This window comes from Gorilla gorilla, chromosome 15, assembly GCF_029281585.2.
Source record: "Gorilla gorilla gorilla isolate KB3781 chromosome 15, NHGRI_mGorGor1-v2.1_pri, whole genome shotgun sequence".
Lineage (NCBI taxonomy): Eukaryota > Metazoa > Chordata > Mammalia > Primates > Hominidae > Gorilla > Gorilla gorilla.
Window position 1 is genome coordinate 98,226,196 of NC_073239.2, and position 16,894 is coordinate 98,243,089.

General features: G+C 42.4%; 1 protein-coding gene, 1 long non-coding RNA gene and 1 pseudogene across 2 annotated transcripts in view; 1 reads left to right on the forward strand and 2 right to left on the reverse strand.

Moving 5' to 3' along the window:
- LOC101127591 (stonin-2) overlaps positions 1 to 16,894 on the reverse strand; it is a 260,143-nt gene that overhangs the window by 147,851 nt on the left and 95,398 nt on the right. The window contains exon 6 of the mRNA XM_063698159.1: positions 1,150 to 1,320. Within this exon, the coding sequence (XP_063554229.1) occupies positions 1,150 to 1,320 (171 nt within the window). The remainder of the gene's footprint in view (positions 1 to 1,149; positions 1,321 to 16,894) is intronic.
- Positions 7,635 to 8,215, reverse strand: LOC129526725 (small ribosomal subunit protein eS24-like; annotated as a pseudogene).
- On the forward strand, positions 13,060 to 16,236 carry LOC134757136 (uncharacterized). The gene is made up of 2 exons (XR_010130807.1): positions 13,060 to 13,228; positions 16,011 to 16,236. It is a non-coding gene; the product is annotated as an uncharacterized lncRNA (long non-coding RNA).

Genomic DNA, 16,894 nt, shown 5'->3' on the forward strand with positions numbered 1-16,894 from the left:
TCCTTAAGTTGCCCGCACAGAGTTGCGTAAAACAAACCTGTGCTGCATATTCAGAGTCATCTGGCATAGGTCAAACCTTCACAGGTGTCATGGCAGTGCCTCAGTTTGGGCAATTTCTATTGCATTTCCCATACCGCCCTCCTATAAAACCCCTTAGCTTAGCATCCTCACACTCTGATGTAATTCCTCAAATTAACTTTACATGTAGCCTTGTCTTTCCTACATTTTTATGAATATCTTCCCAGGTATTAAAGTTTGGACTAGGCCAGGAACAGAGGCAGCAACTTTATTCCTTCACATGTCAGTGCAATCAACGGCTTGTGTTTAGAATAAATATTTGAGACACACAAGCCTGTTAACAATGCAGTGCTTGATTACTCTGAATTACTCTCTCACCCACAGCAACTGAGGGAGAGGGCCTTGGCACCAGCTCCCTGCACAAAACCTGCTTCCCAGCCTCCACCATTTGCCTCCCGACCATTCTCTCAAAGAATTCTCAACACACTGTACAAAGATCTCAGTTTTCTCCCTTAAATGCCACACAAATTCCACATTGAACACAGACTTTTTTCTTCCCATAGCACCACAGATTTAATTCAATACCTTCATGTTCACAAATATTTAATTGGACTTACCTTGTAACTCTTTTCCTCAAACCCCACCTTGCATCTTCCGTTCCACACTGAACTCCTTTAAATAAAGGGCCTCTTTTTTGTTTGTTTTGAGATAAAATATCACCTTGGTCTATTACAAAGCTATCTTGACACTTAAGCTACATTTCAATTAGTGAGAGGTGCCTATCTATTAAAATGTCCACAATCCTTCACACTTTTTCTTCCTCAAAACCTATTTGGTAAGCAATGTAGTTTTTGTTTTGTTTTGTTTTTCTACAGTGCCAAAAGGGTACATTGTACTAACTAGAGGTAATTAGCATGTTAAGTTTTCTTCCCAGGCCAGGCTATCGGGTTACAACTTCTAATAAACCCTCCTGCGAAAAGACATTTCTTTGTCTTGGGACCACCGAGAACTAACCAAACAAAACACCTTCAATTGTCTCAGAAATTCTGCCATCTAAACACAATCAAAAAGAAAAGCCAACACCAAAGCAAATAAAATGAATGAAGTGTTCCTGCTGCGGGCAGCCCTTACCATTGGGAGCAGAGGCCCCCTCCGGACCCTCGCCGGGGTTCTGGCTCCTCTTGGGCTGGGGTGAGGGTGGCGAGGGGTCCAGGCGGTGGGTGCGGGTGGAGGTATGCTCCGAGCATGCTTGAACAGGACTCACTGCCGTCTGCCTGCCTGTCTGCCACTCCGTCCTCTTGTCTGGGTGGGAAGGGCCAAGATGAAAAAAAAATGTGCAGGTTACTCACTGGCCTTCTCTGGCGGGCAGACACACCCAGGAGGAGGGAGAGGCCAGGCACAGACAGGAGAGTCTTCAGAGGCTGAGCCTGAGATCTCCCTTCTGATTTCCTTTTGTGATTACTTCCTGAACTTTAAGCTCAGTCTGCATGGGCATGGGTACTTAGGGAGGCAAATAACACTTGGGTAATTAGATTCTAAGGGCTTAATGCAAAGGTTACTTCAAAAGGCAGTGCTTTAGCACACATCCTTTTGCATTTCACTCTGAAATTTGTTTCCTCCGAGTTAGAGTGTTAACACTAGCATAGGAAATGAGAGTGAAGGGTTACTCTGGGGCAGGGGTCTGGAAGAGCGTGGAGCAAGCAAACCTGGATGTGATTTAAACAATGAGTTTCTGGAGTCACTTTTAGGCTGAATTTTAGAGAAACAGGATTCTCAACAGTCTCCCAGTGCCTATGGACTTTGCCTTGTCCAAGGGGCACATTCTTGAAGTAGGCATCTAGAAATCAAGATTTTAGAAATGGATTCACATTGAAAATTCAAGAACTTATTTGATAGCCTGACCTCTGATTAATCCTGAAATGAAGCCTTTCACAAATGGATAATACTTTGTTGGTTTGGAGGAAGCATGGGTGTTCATAAACAAAGGCATGGCAGTAATACAGCCGAGGGAGATGGAGCGGAGGGCGACGGAACAGGTACTTGCCTCAATTAACCCTAAAAATGTGCTTACGAGGGAGGATAACTGTTCCTCTTTCACATGTGAGCACACTGAGACCCAGAGGTTAGGGAACTTGGCTCATGCTGGGCCAGCTAGTGAATGGGAGACCCCGGATTTGGACCCAGGTTTGGCTGAACCCAAGACCTGGTATCCTCCCACCATACAGCCAGGAATGCCTTTCACCACTCCAACACTCACCTTTCCTCCACCTGCAGCTGACCTAAGGCTAGATACCTTTCCTTAAAGTTTTACAACTTTTCCAAAACTGATATGCCATGAAATGTAATTCTGTGGGTTTCTAGTAAGTGCAATAAAAGGGGAAAAATGTACTATATAGGTTTCTCTACTGTAGCTTCTCATAGCCTTTTGTATGCTAATATACATTGTGACTCTCCAAGTTCAGGACCTACAGTGTGTCACGTTTCCCTTCCCAAGGAGGGGAAGGGATCTTCTGAATTTGGGAAACAGTATTAAAGAGATGTGTTGTTTTTTTCTCCTCCTCTTTTTTTTGAACTTATAAAAAATTCATTATAAAAAACTTCAAACAGTATATAAGGGCATAAAATAAAAAGTAAAAAATTCTCTATTATTCTTAACAATCTGTCCCATTCCCCAGAGGTAACCACTGTTAGCAATTTCTTATGTATCTGGTTCAGAAATGTTTATGTATATAAAGCATATATGACTATCCTCTTAAAAGCAACATAACTTGGATTAAAGGATACCCGTGATGTGTTATTTGGCACTTAAAAAAAAAACTTAATGATACATTTGAGATTTTCCATATCAGCATATAGAATTGCTTGGGCAAGTTAGAGTCAAGAAAAGTAAAAGTTAGGTCTAAAATACTGGATTACCACTTTATAGAAGGGTCCGCAACAGGGGCCACAGTATGCACAGAGGGGCAGACTGAGAAGGGATAAAGAAGAGGGACTCACACCCCTGTAAACATGATTACAATTGAATAGATACTACACGTTTTACTCTACGGGTTAAAAAAAAAAAAGTGACAGAGAAACTAATTTCTTCCCTCTTCCAGCTCTGACTCTCACCCCAATGTATTAACTGAATAAAGCCTTACCCTCAACAACCCCAGCAATCAGTTGCTATTATTATCCTCATTTTACAGATTGAGAGAGCAACCTCAGAGTATGCACTCAGCGCACAAGAACGGCAAAATAAATGCTTGAAGTTTTATTAATGAAGCAAACATGGCATTGGCCACCCTGATTTTTGCCACGCTGTGTTCCTAAAAGCCACACTATAAAGTGGATCCTATTTTCCCTTAGGAACAATGTTGTAATTACGGGTTCTGTTCCAAGACCTCATGTTGGTTTCCTATAAATTCAAGACATAATCAATAAAATCTTGTAAAAACAGAGACACAACAATAAATCTAATAATCATGTAAAATAGTAAAATGATGTTCCATGACTCAGATTTTGCGAGATTGGCTCATACAACCCCTCCTTTTTACTGATGATGGAAAGAATATCCAGAAGATTGTGTGGATCTTCTCTAAAAGTATATACCTTGTTATACTGTCTCAGTAATGAAACAATTTTAAAATGTGCCCACATTTGAAACCTGCATTACACAAGGAACTCCAACATACTCTATCTACAGTGTACATACAAACATATTGTATCACAAATTTGACACAATATTAATATACAAGTTAGAACAGGCATTACTCATTTAACTAGAAATAGCTTCCCCTGCCTGCCTCCTTAGAATTAAAAGGTCATTTGAGGAATGATTTGACTGACTCATTTCTTAGAAAAACTGTCTAGGGATAATGTGAATCAATACTTTCCTATTTTCTCAATATATTTTTCTGTATAAACCAGAGGCTTTCAACATCATTCCATGGGTTTTATCCCTGCTAACACAGTTGCAGAAGTGTCTTCATAGTTTGAGACATTACTTGGGACCTTAGATTGATTTGGGGTGTACAGTTTGACCTAATCCTCCTGCACTCCTGACAATTCTTTCTTTTTTATTCCTCCCCACCCACTGTCCTAAGTAAGGAAGCCAACATGGCAAAACCCCGTCTCTACTAAAAATACAAAAGAAATTAGCCAGGCGTGGTGGCAGGCGCCTGTAGTCCCAGCTACTGGGGAGGCTGAGGCAGGAGAATGGCGTGAACCCAGGAGGTGGAGCTTGCAGTGAGCCGAGATCGTGCCACTGCATTCCAGCCTGGGCGACAGAGCTAGACTCTGTCTTAAAAAAAAAAAAAAAAAAAAAAAAGAGAGACACAAAGATACAGGGGAAAACGTCATGAGAAGATGGAGACAGAGACTGGAGTTATGCTGCCACAAGCCAAGGAAAGCCAAGGACTGCCAGCAACTAGAAGAAACCCCACTGACATGTTGACTTTGGATTTCTAGCCTCCAAGACTGTGAGAGAATACATTTCTGTTGTTTTCAGCCACCCAGTTTGCGGTAATTTGTGACAGCAGCCCTAGGAAACTAAAACATACAGTGAACTCAGACCAAAAGTATGGATCAATCAGCCTACCTATGGCTTAAACCGTTTAGTGGGAAAGAGAGAGAAGGGGGTGGGGGAAATCTAGACAGGAGAACCTGAGTCAGCTTTAATTTGTCTTAGACCAGCTGGGCCCACAGCTGACTCTTCAAAGCTGCACAAGTACCAACAGGTAAGCCTGCTTCACCTGAAAAGCAGGTGGGCAGAAGCCACAGGACTTGTTGGCACTGATATGTTAGGAATGAAAATGCCCTTTGTAGGGTAAGGCAGCTTCCGTCTTCCTCCACAGGAGGGAAAGGGGGAATATTAACACCATCCCACGTTGGGGGAGAAGTACTTTATCCTAGGTATCCACCTCTCTATCCTGTTGTATCTCAGGGAGCTCCATGGCCTAATAAAAACATCTGCACTCTCTGATGTGGGATGCTCCTTAGCACTCCTCTGGTTATTCAACCATGCCAAGCCTCAGCATACCATCACCCCCTCTCGGCACCGTGAGAAGAATTCAAATGCAATAATGCAGTGGAGAACCTGGCATGTGAGAGGTGCTGGTCTGGCACCCTTTACAAAGCCGTATCTGGATACCTGTGATGGTAAACAGTCATGGTGGCCACTCACAAACCCTCCCTTTGTGTGCCAGGCACTGAGCTGGACACTATAGAGACTGAGTTACAATCTTTGATAAATGAACTGTGTTAGGGCTTTGGGATTTAGAGATGGTGTCTTTTTTTTTTTTTCTTAAAATGTTATTTATGTTATAGTAGTGTTTTATAATAAAATGTCTTAAAATTCTGATCTAATATTTTTAAAAAGAAGTGGGAAAAGCTGTCACACATATTTATTAAAAATGTATTTTTTACAACATTGCTCAATTGTTCAGCAAGGCACAGCTGAATCTTGCCAAAGCTCCAAGAGAGCCAGTGTCCACCTCAAATTTCCCCTCACCCACACTGCATTCCAACACTGTCAGGAGCACACGATTTAGCACTTAATTGGTGGCTAATTATTGCAGGTGTGCTAGTTTTATTTTCCTAGCTTAGCTCCCTCAGGGCAAAAATTACCTCCTTTCACACTATTAGCACCTACTCAAAAGTCCTGCATGCCCAAGGATTAGCTGGCCTTACAGACAGGACTATGCAATAGACTTCTCTCTACCTTTCTGGAGAACAAGCCATAACAAGCTGCTTAGTGATTAAGTTAGTGCAAGGAAGGAAGCAGAAGAGACTATGACTAAGAGCTGTGCTCACATTTGGGGTCTGCTTAATAATTTCCTATTGGTTCACTCTGAAATGGCACCACCAAAGCCACGGGGCAAAACATGGAGGTGGTACTCAGAGATCCAGCTATGGGTCAAAAGCACCTGAGAAACCGGTGTGTATGTGTGCAGGCTTGTGTGTGCACATGCAGTGGCATGTGTACATACCTCAAGGTTAAAGCAATTCAAGCTTTTCTCTTTCTAAGATAAAAAACCAGCCTTTCTCAGTGACTGCTAGAATGTATTATTTCTTTACGACTGCCACAGATGCTTTGGGTACTTGCTGGAAGCAAGAAAGAGACTTTAGCCCCATGTGTCTTTGGAAATGTGGATAGGAGAATTATGTGCCAGACACTGTGCTAATTTCTTTACATTTGCTCTTTTAATTATTCCACTCAGAGGTTCTAGGGGGTTGGACCAACCCCATTTCACTGGCTGGAAAACTGCCTAGAAAAGGCAGAGCCAGGACTGGATCCGATGTGTCAGTGACTCCAGCATAGACTTCTGCATGACCACAGTTCAATACTACTGGGAGGGGGGGTACAGAGCCACAAACTAGTATCAGGCAAAGTTGTTAGACCCTAGACATTTTCCTCCCATACCCTCATCCACTGCCCACCAATACAACGAATGAACTTTCACTGCAGACCCTCAGATCACTTCATAAAGAAGGCCTCTAGGCCTAAATCCAGCCATGGATAGAGGGAGAGGAAAAAGAGACCCATGTTGAAGCCGCTGGACTTGGGTTAAAAGCTGCATTGTCCCTCCTCTCCATGCAGAGCAGCTAATTGAGGTTAGAGCCATAGAAACCGAACAAAAGGCTCTGAGGAGCCCACACATCCTAGCCTAACTGCTGCCAACCACTGTGGGAAGGGCCAGAGGAAGCCCTGCTCGCCCTCATTCCTCAACAGTTTAATGAAGATTTGGTCTGTCATCTTCCCAGGGAAGACACTCCTGCATGACTGTCTGAGAGAAACTGATTTTTATTCTCAAACAAAACAGTGGATCCTCCTTTAAAGCCAGAAGTCGGCAATAAAATGGGTCATAAACATATTTATGGGGTTACAACCCCCTTAGAATAGGCACTTGGATTTCTCTCCCAGCCTCTGAGCCTGCCAAAACCAAATTTCTGGAGAAGTTCCTCAGCATCATGGCTGGGGAGCAGTGGGAAGGTCTGCAGAGGCTGTGGGCCTCCCTGAGCCGCTGTCACAGATGTGCACTTTTCGGGCCAGATCTTCCATGGTCTCTGAAAGTTATGAGAATATTCATCCAACACCATCTATTAGCAAATGAGGATATCCGGCTTGCTTTGTATGTTTGGGATGATTCTGAAAGAAGTCACATACGCATTTTAAAATGTCTAAGATTTTATCACATAAATGACACACAAAAAAGCAAAATTTTATATGCATCATAAAGCAAGGATTACCTTTGAACTGGCAAAGAAAAACCCAACCATTTTCTTTTTAGATTTATTTTACTTCTACTCTTTAAAAACCTCTCTTTCGGGGACAGAAATTCCTGGGAAGAAGGCATCATTACTCAGATATTAAAAATATCTTACCATATGTTCCCCACATGGGCTTGAGTATACTAAACCTACCTCAGTGCCTTGAACTTACTGTCATCTACAACTTTTTGCCATTTCTGTAGAACTAAATTGACAAGCAGACTTTCTGGGACTGAGGATTTTAGCACTTTTCAAACAGGGAAGAAGCTGTCATATGAAAAAAAGATTAGATTTGCTCTTTATGGATTCAAGACATTGTCATAATAACTATAATAAAATAATAATAAATTACTGGAAGAGCTGACATCTATCCATTAAGCATATTTATTATATCAGTCATTATTTTAAGAGCTTTTTTTTTCACATGAAAGTTTTTAGTTTATTGATCTTCCTGTGAAAAATCCACAATGGCCACAGGTAACATCACTGCAACACCTTTACGCCTTCAGCTGTGATCCAGTCTCCACAGCTCACTGCTAGACACCTCATTTCTTTTTAGCGACACCAACTTTGGCCTTTGCAGTCCCCCTGACTTTCCTCATTCTGTTCTTGTGTCCCTCTCGTCGCTTTCTTGAGTTCTTTTTCTTCTCATACAGACCATGTCTTACAAGTCTATGTTTGGATTCATATTTCTTTGCATAATCCAAGAAATCATAAATCATGCCAAAGCCAGTTGTCTTGCCACCACCAAAATGAGTTCTGAATCCAAGTACAAAGATGACATCCAGTGTGGTCTTGTACAGTTTCGATAGTTTTTCCCGAATTTCTGTCTTAGGTACGGTACTGTTGCCTTCCCGGGGTGAAGGACGTCAATGACCATTTGTTTCCTCTGAAGTCGTCGGTTGGTCATGAACTTTCTAGTTCAGATAGTTACCATGTCATTCATGATGGCGGTCTATCCTCAGACAGCCAGGGAGGCTATTCTAAGAGCTTTAAATGTATTTTTCCATTCAGTCTTCTCAACAACCCTATGAAATCATTACTGTTATGGCTCTAATTTTGCTGACGAAGAAAACAAAGCTCAGAGAAGTTAAGTGTTTTGTACTGACTCAAACGGCTAGTAAGTAGGGAAGCCAGTATTCCAACCAGTCAGTTTGTTGCCACAGGACTAGTTGTTAACCGTAACATTGCATGAACATGGAATGAACTTCCTCTCTAGACAGCAAGTCCTTCGAGATAAGAGGCAGCCACTATGGTACAAGAACTTGAGCTTCACTTGGGATACTGGCAAGTTACCCCATCATGTCCCCCTGGTGATGCTGAATTCATATTCCACCGTATTAAGCTACTTGGTATCAACATGATTTTCTAGTTTTGAACAGGTTCTATAGTTATATTTTTCATTTTTGTCAGGAAGTTAGTGTGCCATTTAAGAAGCAGAAGGGAGATCAGCTTGTCATGGCAGGTGGCATTCAGATTTCTAATGAAAACATTTAGATTTGTACACCTGTTCTGAAACCGCCTCCATTTCTTCTTAGAGGCAGGTGGTTAAACACATACCTTTACCAAGGTTTCTGCTCTAAAGCCAAGAGGCTCAACCCTGAGACAGATGCCACACAGCACCTGCAGCTTGCACTACTCTTAAGCAAACCCAATGAGAATGCATGTCAGGTTCAAGCATGGCAATAAGGCCAGAAGTGATACTGATGCTGAAAGGCCAGGTAAGATTTCATTAAACCAGCCTTCTGTAAGTCACTGTGCCACCTCCAGGGCACCAGTAATTGCCCAGATCCAATACCCACCTCCTCTCTGCCAGAAGTGCTGAGTGCAAGAAGCATCTAAAAGAGGTAAAATATTAGATTTGTTGAAAGACTGCTCATTTTGTCTCCCTCGACTACTTTTTCCCTTCACTTCATTTACTTAAGTATTAAGATACAATTCACGTTCCATCACATACAATGGAGCTTACAACACAGAGGAAGTGGGTAATGTATTCAGTTCATCATCCAGCCTTGAATCATTAAGAGAAAAACTTGACCAATCTTCTAGAACCTCTAAAACAGTAACAGCAACCCCCTTTTATTATTCTGAAGGTGAAGAACTAGAATTCTAGGTCTCAGGCAAGCTCTTCATATCTTTCTCTCTTTCTACTTCCAGTTCCTCTTAGCCAACTGTCTCCAAAATGCCCTTTCTGGGCACCTAGAAAGAAAGAGGGACATGTCCTTTTGTAGGGTATGAAGCACATTGGCTGCTGTTACTTCTCCAAGTGAAGCTGAGCAGAAAACTACTGGCAATCCCAAGGCAGAAATAGGGCAGAAGGATGACTGGGAAAGAGCAAGACAGGGAAAGAGAAATGTCCTATCGTAGTCTGGTGAGCTATAACAGGGAGCTGGCTGCTCTTTGGACCAATGATTTTTACCAATTTTATTTATTTATTTATTTAGAGACAGAGTCTCATTCTGTCACCCAGGCTGGAATGCAGTGGTGTGATCTCAGCTTACTGCAACCTGTATCTCCCAGGCTCAAGCAATCCTCCCAGCTCAGCCTCCCAAGTAGCTGAGGCTACAGCCACACACCACCACGCCTGGCTAATTTTTTTTGTATTTTTTGTGTGTGTGTGTGTATAGACAGGGTTTTGCCATGTTGCCCAGGCTGGTCTCAAACTCCTGGACTCAAGTGATCCACCTGCTTCGGCCTCCCAAACTGCTGGAATTACAGGTGTGAACCATCACACCTGGCCTACCAATTTTAAATCTAAGAGTTGGCACTAAAAATGATGACCCATTCTTTATATAAAGACTGACCAGTGATAGTCTCAAAAACACTATTCAAGAACTCACTCTCTGGTAATGGGAAGAAAATAAAAAAAGATGAGAAAGAACTAGAAGAAAGAAGAAAAGGTAGAGAGAAGAAGTCTCAATGTATCTTAATCATGACCCTCTCAAAAGTGACCAAGTATATCTTTCCCCACTCCAAACACTTCCTGTCATTTCCATCTAATGAAATGTGCAGGGATGGTCTGAAGAGATGCATTCAACAGGAAAGGAAGCTGCTGGGTAAGAATATCCAGGGTGTCACCTCTCAAGAGTTATTGTTTTTCTTTTGGTTCTGGGGACATAGCTGGACTGTCAGATACCCTGCTGCAGGGTATCTGCTGCAGGGTCACACACCTACAAGGGAGACAGAGGAAAGAGCTGAAGGGAGAAACAAAGACGTAAGTTGGAAGAAGACCTAGATTTCAGAGTATCGCAATGGGTTCCATAAGTTTCATAAATAATACTCTTGGATTTACTATGGAGTCAGTCCTGACAAAATCTACACTTGGACTTGAAACCTAATTGAAGAAAGTCATTCAAAAATACCAAAATGAGTGAAAGTACGACCAAAAAAAGAATTATTTTGTTGAGTAGGAATTCATGGAGCATATTTAGGGGAGAGAGAATTTAGGAATGGGAGAGAGAGACAGATATACACACAATATTAAGAGGAGGTATCTGAAAAGGTAACAAAAACAATTCCAGACTTTTTGGTTTTTGTAGAGCTCAGCAGCACAAAGGTTATGAGTGTCTGGTAGGGGCTACTCAGGACTGAGTAGGGGTATGGCGGAAGGTCAAGGAATCAGAATTCCAAGGCTATTCTTACAAGGACTAAAGAAAAAACTGCCCTTGAGGTTGAGGCTGAGTCAGAAGGCAAGTGAAGCCAGGGGATTCATTTCAGGTGAAAATGAGATTCAAAGTTTGGCACGCCGTACAATAGCTGAGAACAGGTAATTCCAATTATACCTGCCGTCTATGTAACAGTCATAATTTACAAGTTAACTTACCACTGCATACCTCATTTCATTCCTCAATAAACTCTGTGAAGCGGTTAAGTAGGGTGGGTATCCTTGTTACCACATTCCAGGAAGAAACTAAGGCTTAGTGGGGTTGAGTGATTTCCCAAGGTCTTATGGCTGCTAAGTGGGAGAGTGAGGGCTCCTAGTGACCTCTTCTGACTTCTACTCCAGTGCTTACTCCACCGTACCATAACTCAGGAGTACCAGAAATATCACTAAGGGGAAGGTGGATTTGGAAAATACTTAAGTGAAGGGCCAAAGTCAGCAATGTAAAGTACATGACCTGCATGGAGGGTGGTAGAAGTGGACCCTGCTGGTTTGTGGGAAAATGTGGAATGATGGCAGCTCAACAGGGCATGAAAGTCACTATGGGGAAAGGAGACTATGCCAGTCCTTCCAAGGTTGAGGGAATCAGGACCACAAGGAGAAGAAGGGAAGTCTGGTGACTTTAAGGAATTATAGGGAGCACAATGTAGAGGTAGAAAAGGTAGGACTATCTCCTCACCATCAACAAGGATTTGAAGGATACAAGATGGCTCAGGTTGGAGTGAGTGAATGAATTAGTGGGTGAATGAATGAAAGCCAAAGACGCTGGGCAGAGAGGCTTTAACCTCAGATGAGTGATCAGCAGGAGGAGGGATGAGGATGACCATGGGTAGAGAAGAAGGTGGGAGCTACAGCAGTGACAGGAAAGGAGGTAGCTGTTGGGGAAGTTGCAGAACTTTTCCAAGGTTCTTAGTCTTAGTCCCAAGGTTCTAACTGTAGTAATAAATTTGAGGATGTGAAAATCACTGTGAGCTTTAGAGAAGACAATGTATACGAAAGTGTCTGGCAGTGCCTGGCAAATGGTAGGTGCTCAACAACCTCTGATTAAAACAGAAGTCAAGTCACATGACTTGGGGAATGTGCTCTTCACTACTGACCTTTGTGTTTCAATCAAATATTTACTGTATACTATTATGGGTAACATGTTGGAAGTGATCTAATAATGAATCAGACATTGATATTGCTTTTACCCTCTGGGCACATCTGATACAGATTACAGTCTAATGTGGTAGTAAATTCACCTGTTCAGCAGATCATTATTGAGCATCTACTATATGCCAGGCACCGGTGATACGCCAATGACAACAGAAAGTCCCTGTGCATATGGAGTTCATGTGGGCACAAAGGACAATCCAAATCAGACAAATCATTTCAAGTAGGGTTAAGTGCAATGGAGAAAGACAAAGGAGAGTAAAGAGGTAGAGAAGAAAGAGGGCACAGGAGACCCTATTTTACTCATGAGGTGATTGGGGAAGGCCTGTATGAGGAGGTGACAATTGAGCAGAGACATGAATGGAGTGAGGGAGTGAACCGTATGAAGATCTTGAAGAACGACCTTCCAGAAAGAGGGAACAGCAAGAGAAAAAGCCTAAGACGTCAGCAAGTATAAACATGAGAATGGAGAAAGTGGTGACTGACATAGCACAACTGCTGAGATAGCAAGGAGGTCAGTCCTACCTTGGGGTGTCACTGTATGTATGGGGGTGTCACATTATGATATAATATGAAATATAAGTTAGGTACAGTAGCATGTGCCTGCAATCCAGCTACTAGGAAGACTGATATGAGAGGATCACTTGAACCTAGGAGTTCAAGAACAGTCTGGGCAACATGGTGAGACTCCACCATAAATAAAAAAAGAAAACAAGATTTTAAAAAAGATAAAAAGAAAAAGAAAAACATGTTTGGTTTCTACCCCAGGTTCCTAAGACAGAACTCCTAAAGCTCTTGTAGACAGAGGTCATAGGAGAATCTTCTGTTCTAATACTTGGTTGTTGACCCCGATTCTTGACACAGACATCTTAAGTCCCTTGGAATTTCTTGGGTGAGACGAGCATCTTTTGTCCTAATGAGGCAACTCTTGGCAGACTTCTGAACATCAGGATAGGAGCTGGTTGCCAGGGGAACCAACCATGTGATGAAAGGATTGGAACTTGCAGCCTCCTCCCCAACCTAGGAAGGAGAGAGGAGCTGAAGGTTGTGTTGATCACCAGTCAATGGCCAATGATGTAATCAATCATGCCTATGTAATAAAGCCTCCATAGAAAACCAAAAGGACAGGGTTCAGGGAGCTTCCAGGTAGGTGGACACATGTGAGTGTCAGAGAGGGTGTGGAAGCTCTGGGCCCCTTTCCCCATGTCTTGCTCTGTGTGTCTCTTCTGCCTGGCTGTTATCCTTTAAATGAGAAACCAGTAAATATAAGTACAGTGTTTCTCTGAGTTCTGTGAACCGCTCTAGCAAATTAAACTTAAGGAGGGAGTCATGAGAATCTCAGATTTATATCTGGTTGATCAGAAGTATAGGTGACAACCTACCACAAGCAACTGGTATCTTAAGTGGGGGATAGTCTGTGGACTGAGTCCTCAGCCTGCAGGGGTCTGACACTACGTCCAGGTAGATAGTGTCAGAATTGAGTTAAATTATAGAACATTTCACTGGTGTCTGCTGGATAATTGGTTGTTAGTGGGAAGCAATCCTCACATATTTCAGTGACCAGAGGTGAAACATTCTGTATTGAGAGTAAGAGTGAGAGAAACACTTTGGTCTTTTCGATCCTTAATGGGAGACATAATAAGGAATCAAAGAAAACTTCCTGGAGGTGCTGGCAATTGAGCTGAACCTGGACAGAAAAGCAGCATTTGGTTCCACAGCAAAGGAACGCCATAAACCAAGGCCCAAAGGAGAAAAGCAAAGAGTGTGTGTAGGGAACAAAGAAGAGTTTGGTTTGGATGAAGAGGACATTCGATAGAGGGAAGTGGTGGCCAATTAGGCAGGAAAGGTGGAGGCAAGCAAGAAAGGGCAGGAGAAAAGAAAGGGCAGAAGGAAAGGAAACCTTAATTTTTGAAAATGCATTATCTACTAGGCACCTAGGTAGGTTCTTTGTCTTATTTCATTTAATAAACACAGCTACCCTAAAACATCCCCATTGTAATAGACGGCAAACTGAGGCTAGGAAAGGTTAAACCCCAGAGTGAGTTATGGATGTCAGGCTAAAGAAGTCAGGGTTTAGGCAGGGGAAATCATGGAAGGTTTGTAAATGCGGGAGGGACACAGGCAGAGCTGTGCTGCTCTGGGATTAACCTGGCACGCAAGGTGGATGGCAGCTCAGGGGCAGGCGACCAGCAAAGACAGTGCAGATCTCCAACCATCACTGTGGGGAAGAACCATCTTGTTTCTTTCACATTCCCAAGGCCCTGAGTAGTAGGTCGATATCAGGTAGCCAGCACTTGATTACCAGACTACCCAATTTGAAGTTAAGAGCCAAGAACAACATAGCCCCTGTTCAATCTAATCTTCCTTTTCTTGTGACAGGGATGTCATGTATGAGCCAAAGAAGGCCGGGCTAAAGTTTTAGCTTTTTCAGACTGTAAGGTAAAGTATCAGGAAGGAGTGGCTTACCTGCTCCTCAAACACTAAAAAGTTGCATTTGATTTTTTAAAAAATAAAACAAAGCATTATGCTATAATATGATGGAATACTACCCATCAATAGAAAATAATGGATTACTGGTACACATAACAATATAGATGACTCTCAAAATAAGCTGAGTAACGCTGGGCGTGGTGGCTCACGCCTGTAATCCCAGCACTTTGGGAGGCCGAGGCAGGCAGATCACGAGGTCAGGAGATCAAGACCATCCTGGCTAACACGATGAAACCCCATCTCTACTAAAAATACAAAAAATTAGCCGGGCGTGGTGGCAGGCGCCTGCAGTCCTAGCTACTCAGGAGGCTGAGGCAGGAGAATGGCGTAAACCCGGGGAACGGAGCCTGCAGTGAGCCAAGATCGCGCCACTGCACTCCAGCCTGGGTGACAGAGCGAGACTCCATCTCAAAATAAATAAATAAATAAATAAGCTGAGTAAAAGAAGCCAGGCAAATTAAAGAACCCACTCTATGAGTCCATATATACAAAATTCTTGAAAATGCAAACTAATTTGTAGCGACAGAAAGCAGAGCAGTGGGTGCTTAGGGGTGGGGTGGGGGACAGAGAGAGAGGAAGTGATTATAAATGCACACGAGGAACTATTGGGGTTAGTGGATACGTTCATTATCTTGATTATGGTGATGACTTCACAGGTGGGTACATGTGTCAAAACTCATGAAACTCCACTCCTGAAAGATGGAGAAAAACACAACGGCTCTATAGATCTTATATAGGGCCCTTAAAATCAGGGGAGATGAACACTACAGATTTCCACAGCTTTTGGCACACAGATGTCTTGTGAGTATTTGTGTTCAGGGCACAGAGCTGGACCACATTTCCAGCCCTGCTGGCAGTAAGCTGTGGCCAGGCCCTGAGTTCTGGCCAATAGGATGCACACTTCCACAGCCCACCCACCACCTAGATGACTCTGAGGACATAGAATAGCCTGGGTTCCTGAACTCTGGAGCACTGCACACGGACACCAACTCGCACTAACGGTGGCTTGAATGAAAAATGAACTAGGCTGAGTCACTGAAATCTTGGGTTTTTACAGCAGTTAGCCTCCTGGACAAGGACATTATATAAATTATCTAAATACTATTAATATATATCAATATATACTATATAGATTATTATATAACATCTAATCACTAGAGGAATATGTTATATAATACATGTTAATATATTAATAATTGGTATATTAATATTCTTAATACCAATATTAATACCAGTAGAACAGTAGGTAAATCATTGAAACTTAGTCCTAGTGTCCTCCTCTGTAAAAAGGAAGGACATTTTTCTGCTTACCTCACAGGCTGTAATTAAGGATGAATAAAATCATGTATGCGACAGCTTTTTGAAAACAGATGTACTTTTCACATACAAGATAATGATCATAACTACTATTACAAATGTCTGTATCTGATTTTCTTAGGCCAAGTTCACAGTTTCACTTCCAGTGAGCACCAGGTGACTTTTGTTCCAAGTCAGAAAGACCTCACTCTCAGCTCCAGCAACTCCCTTCTATTTGATAGGCCTGAAAAGCATTCATCAGGATGGTGCTTGTTGATACAAGAAGGGAGAGGGTTGGGTGGATATGTTTAATTGTAAATTCACAGATAAGGGATACATTTTGCAAAATAAAAATAAGATCAGCTATGCTTCTTGCTTTATATTTCCTCATTTTATAAGTGTTTTTTTTTTTTTTTCCCAAAAGTCTGGCCCTGAATCCTATTTCTGCGAGGTCACAAGGGAAGCAAGCCAAGACTGATGTATTACTAACCTAAATCATCACTGCTGGAAAAAGGGCCTCAAAGTGCATTTGAACACTAGCAATTGAGAAGGCACAATGGGAGCAAGTGGGCGTGTATGGGGCACATACCCACTCACCCACAGAGCTCCAATTAACTCCTGGGATTCCTTTCAGACTCTTCTAGATAGTGCTAGTCCACCTACTGTAACAAAAGTTCTGCCAATACTATATTTTAAACAGGTGAAGTAAGAAAGCTTTCAACGAATGTCACTTTTTCCTTTTGGAATCCATAACCCTAATCTAAATTATGCCACAGTAACAGATAATCTCAGAATCTTCATGTCGTAAAATCACAAAGATTTATTTTTCCCATTTATACCCAACAAGGGTCAGCTGCAGCTCCATTCCTCATTTTCATTTCAGGGCTCAGGTTGAAAGAACAGATCCTGTCTACAGCATCTGACTCATCCCTGGCATTCACAGGCACTGATCTAGGAGTTCAGATGCTGGCTCACATAATACATGTTTAAGCATTTAAAAGTATAAACCACGCTAGACTGTTAAAT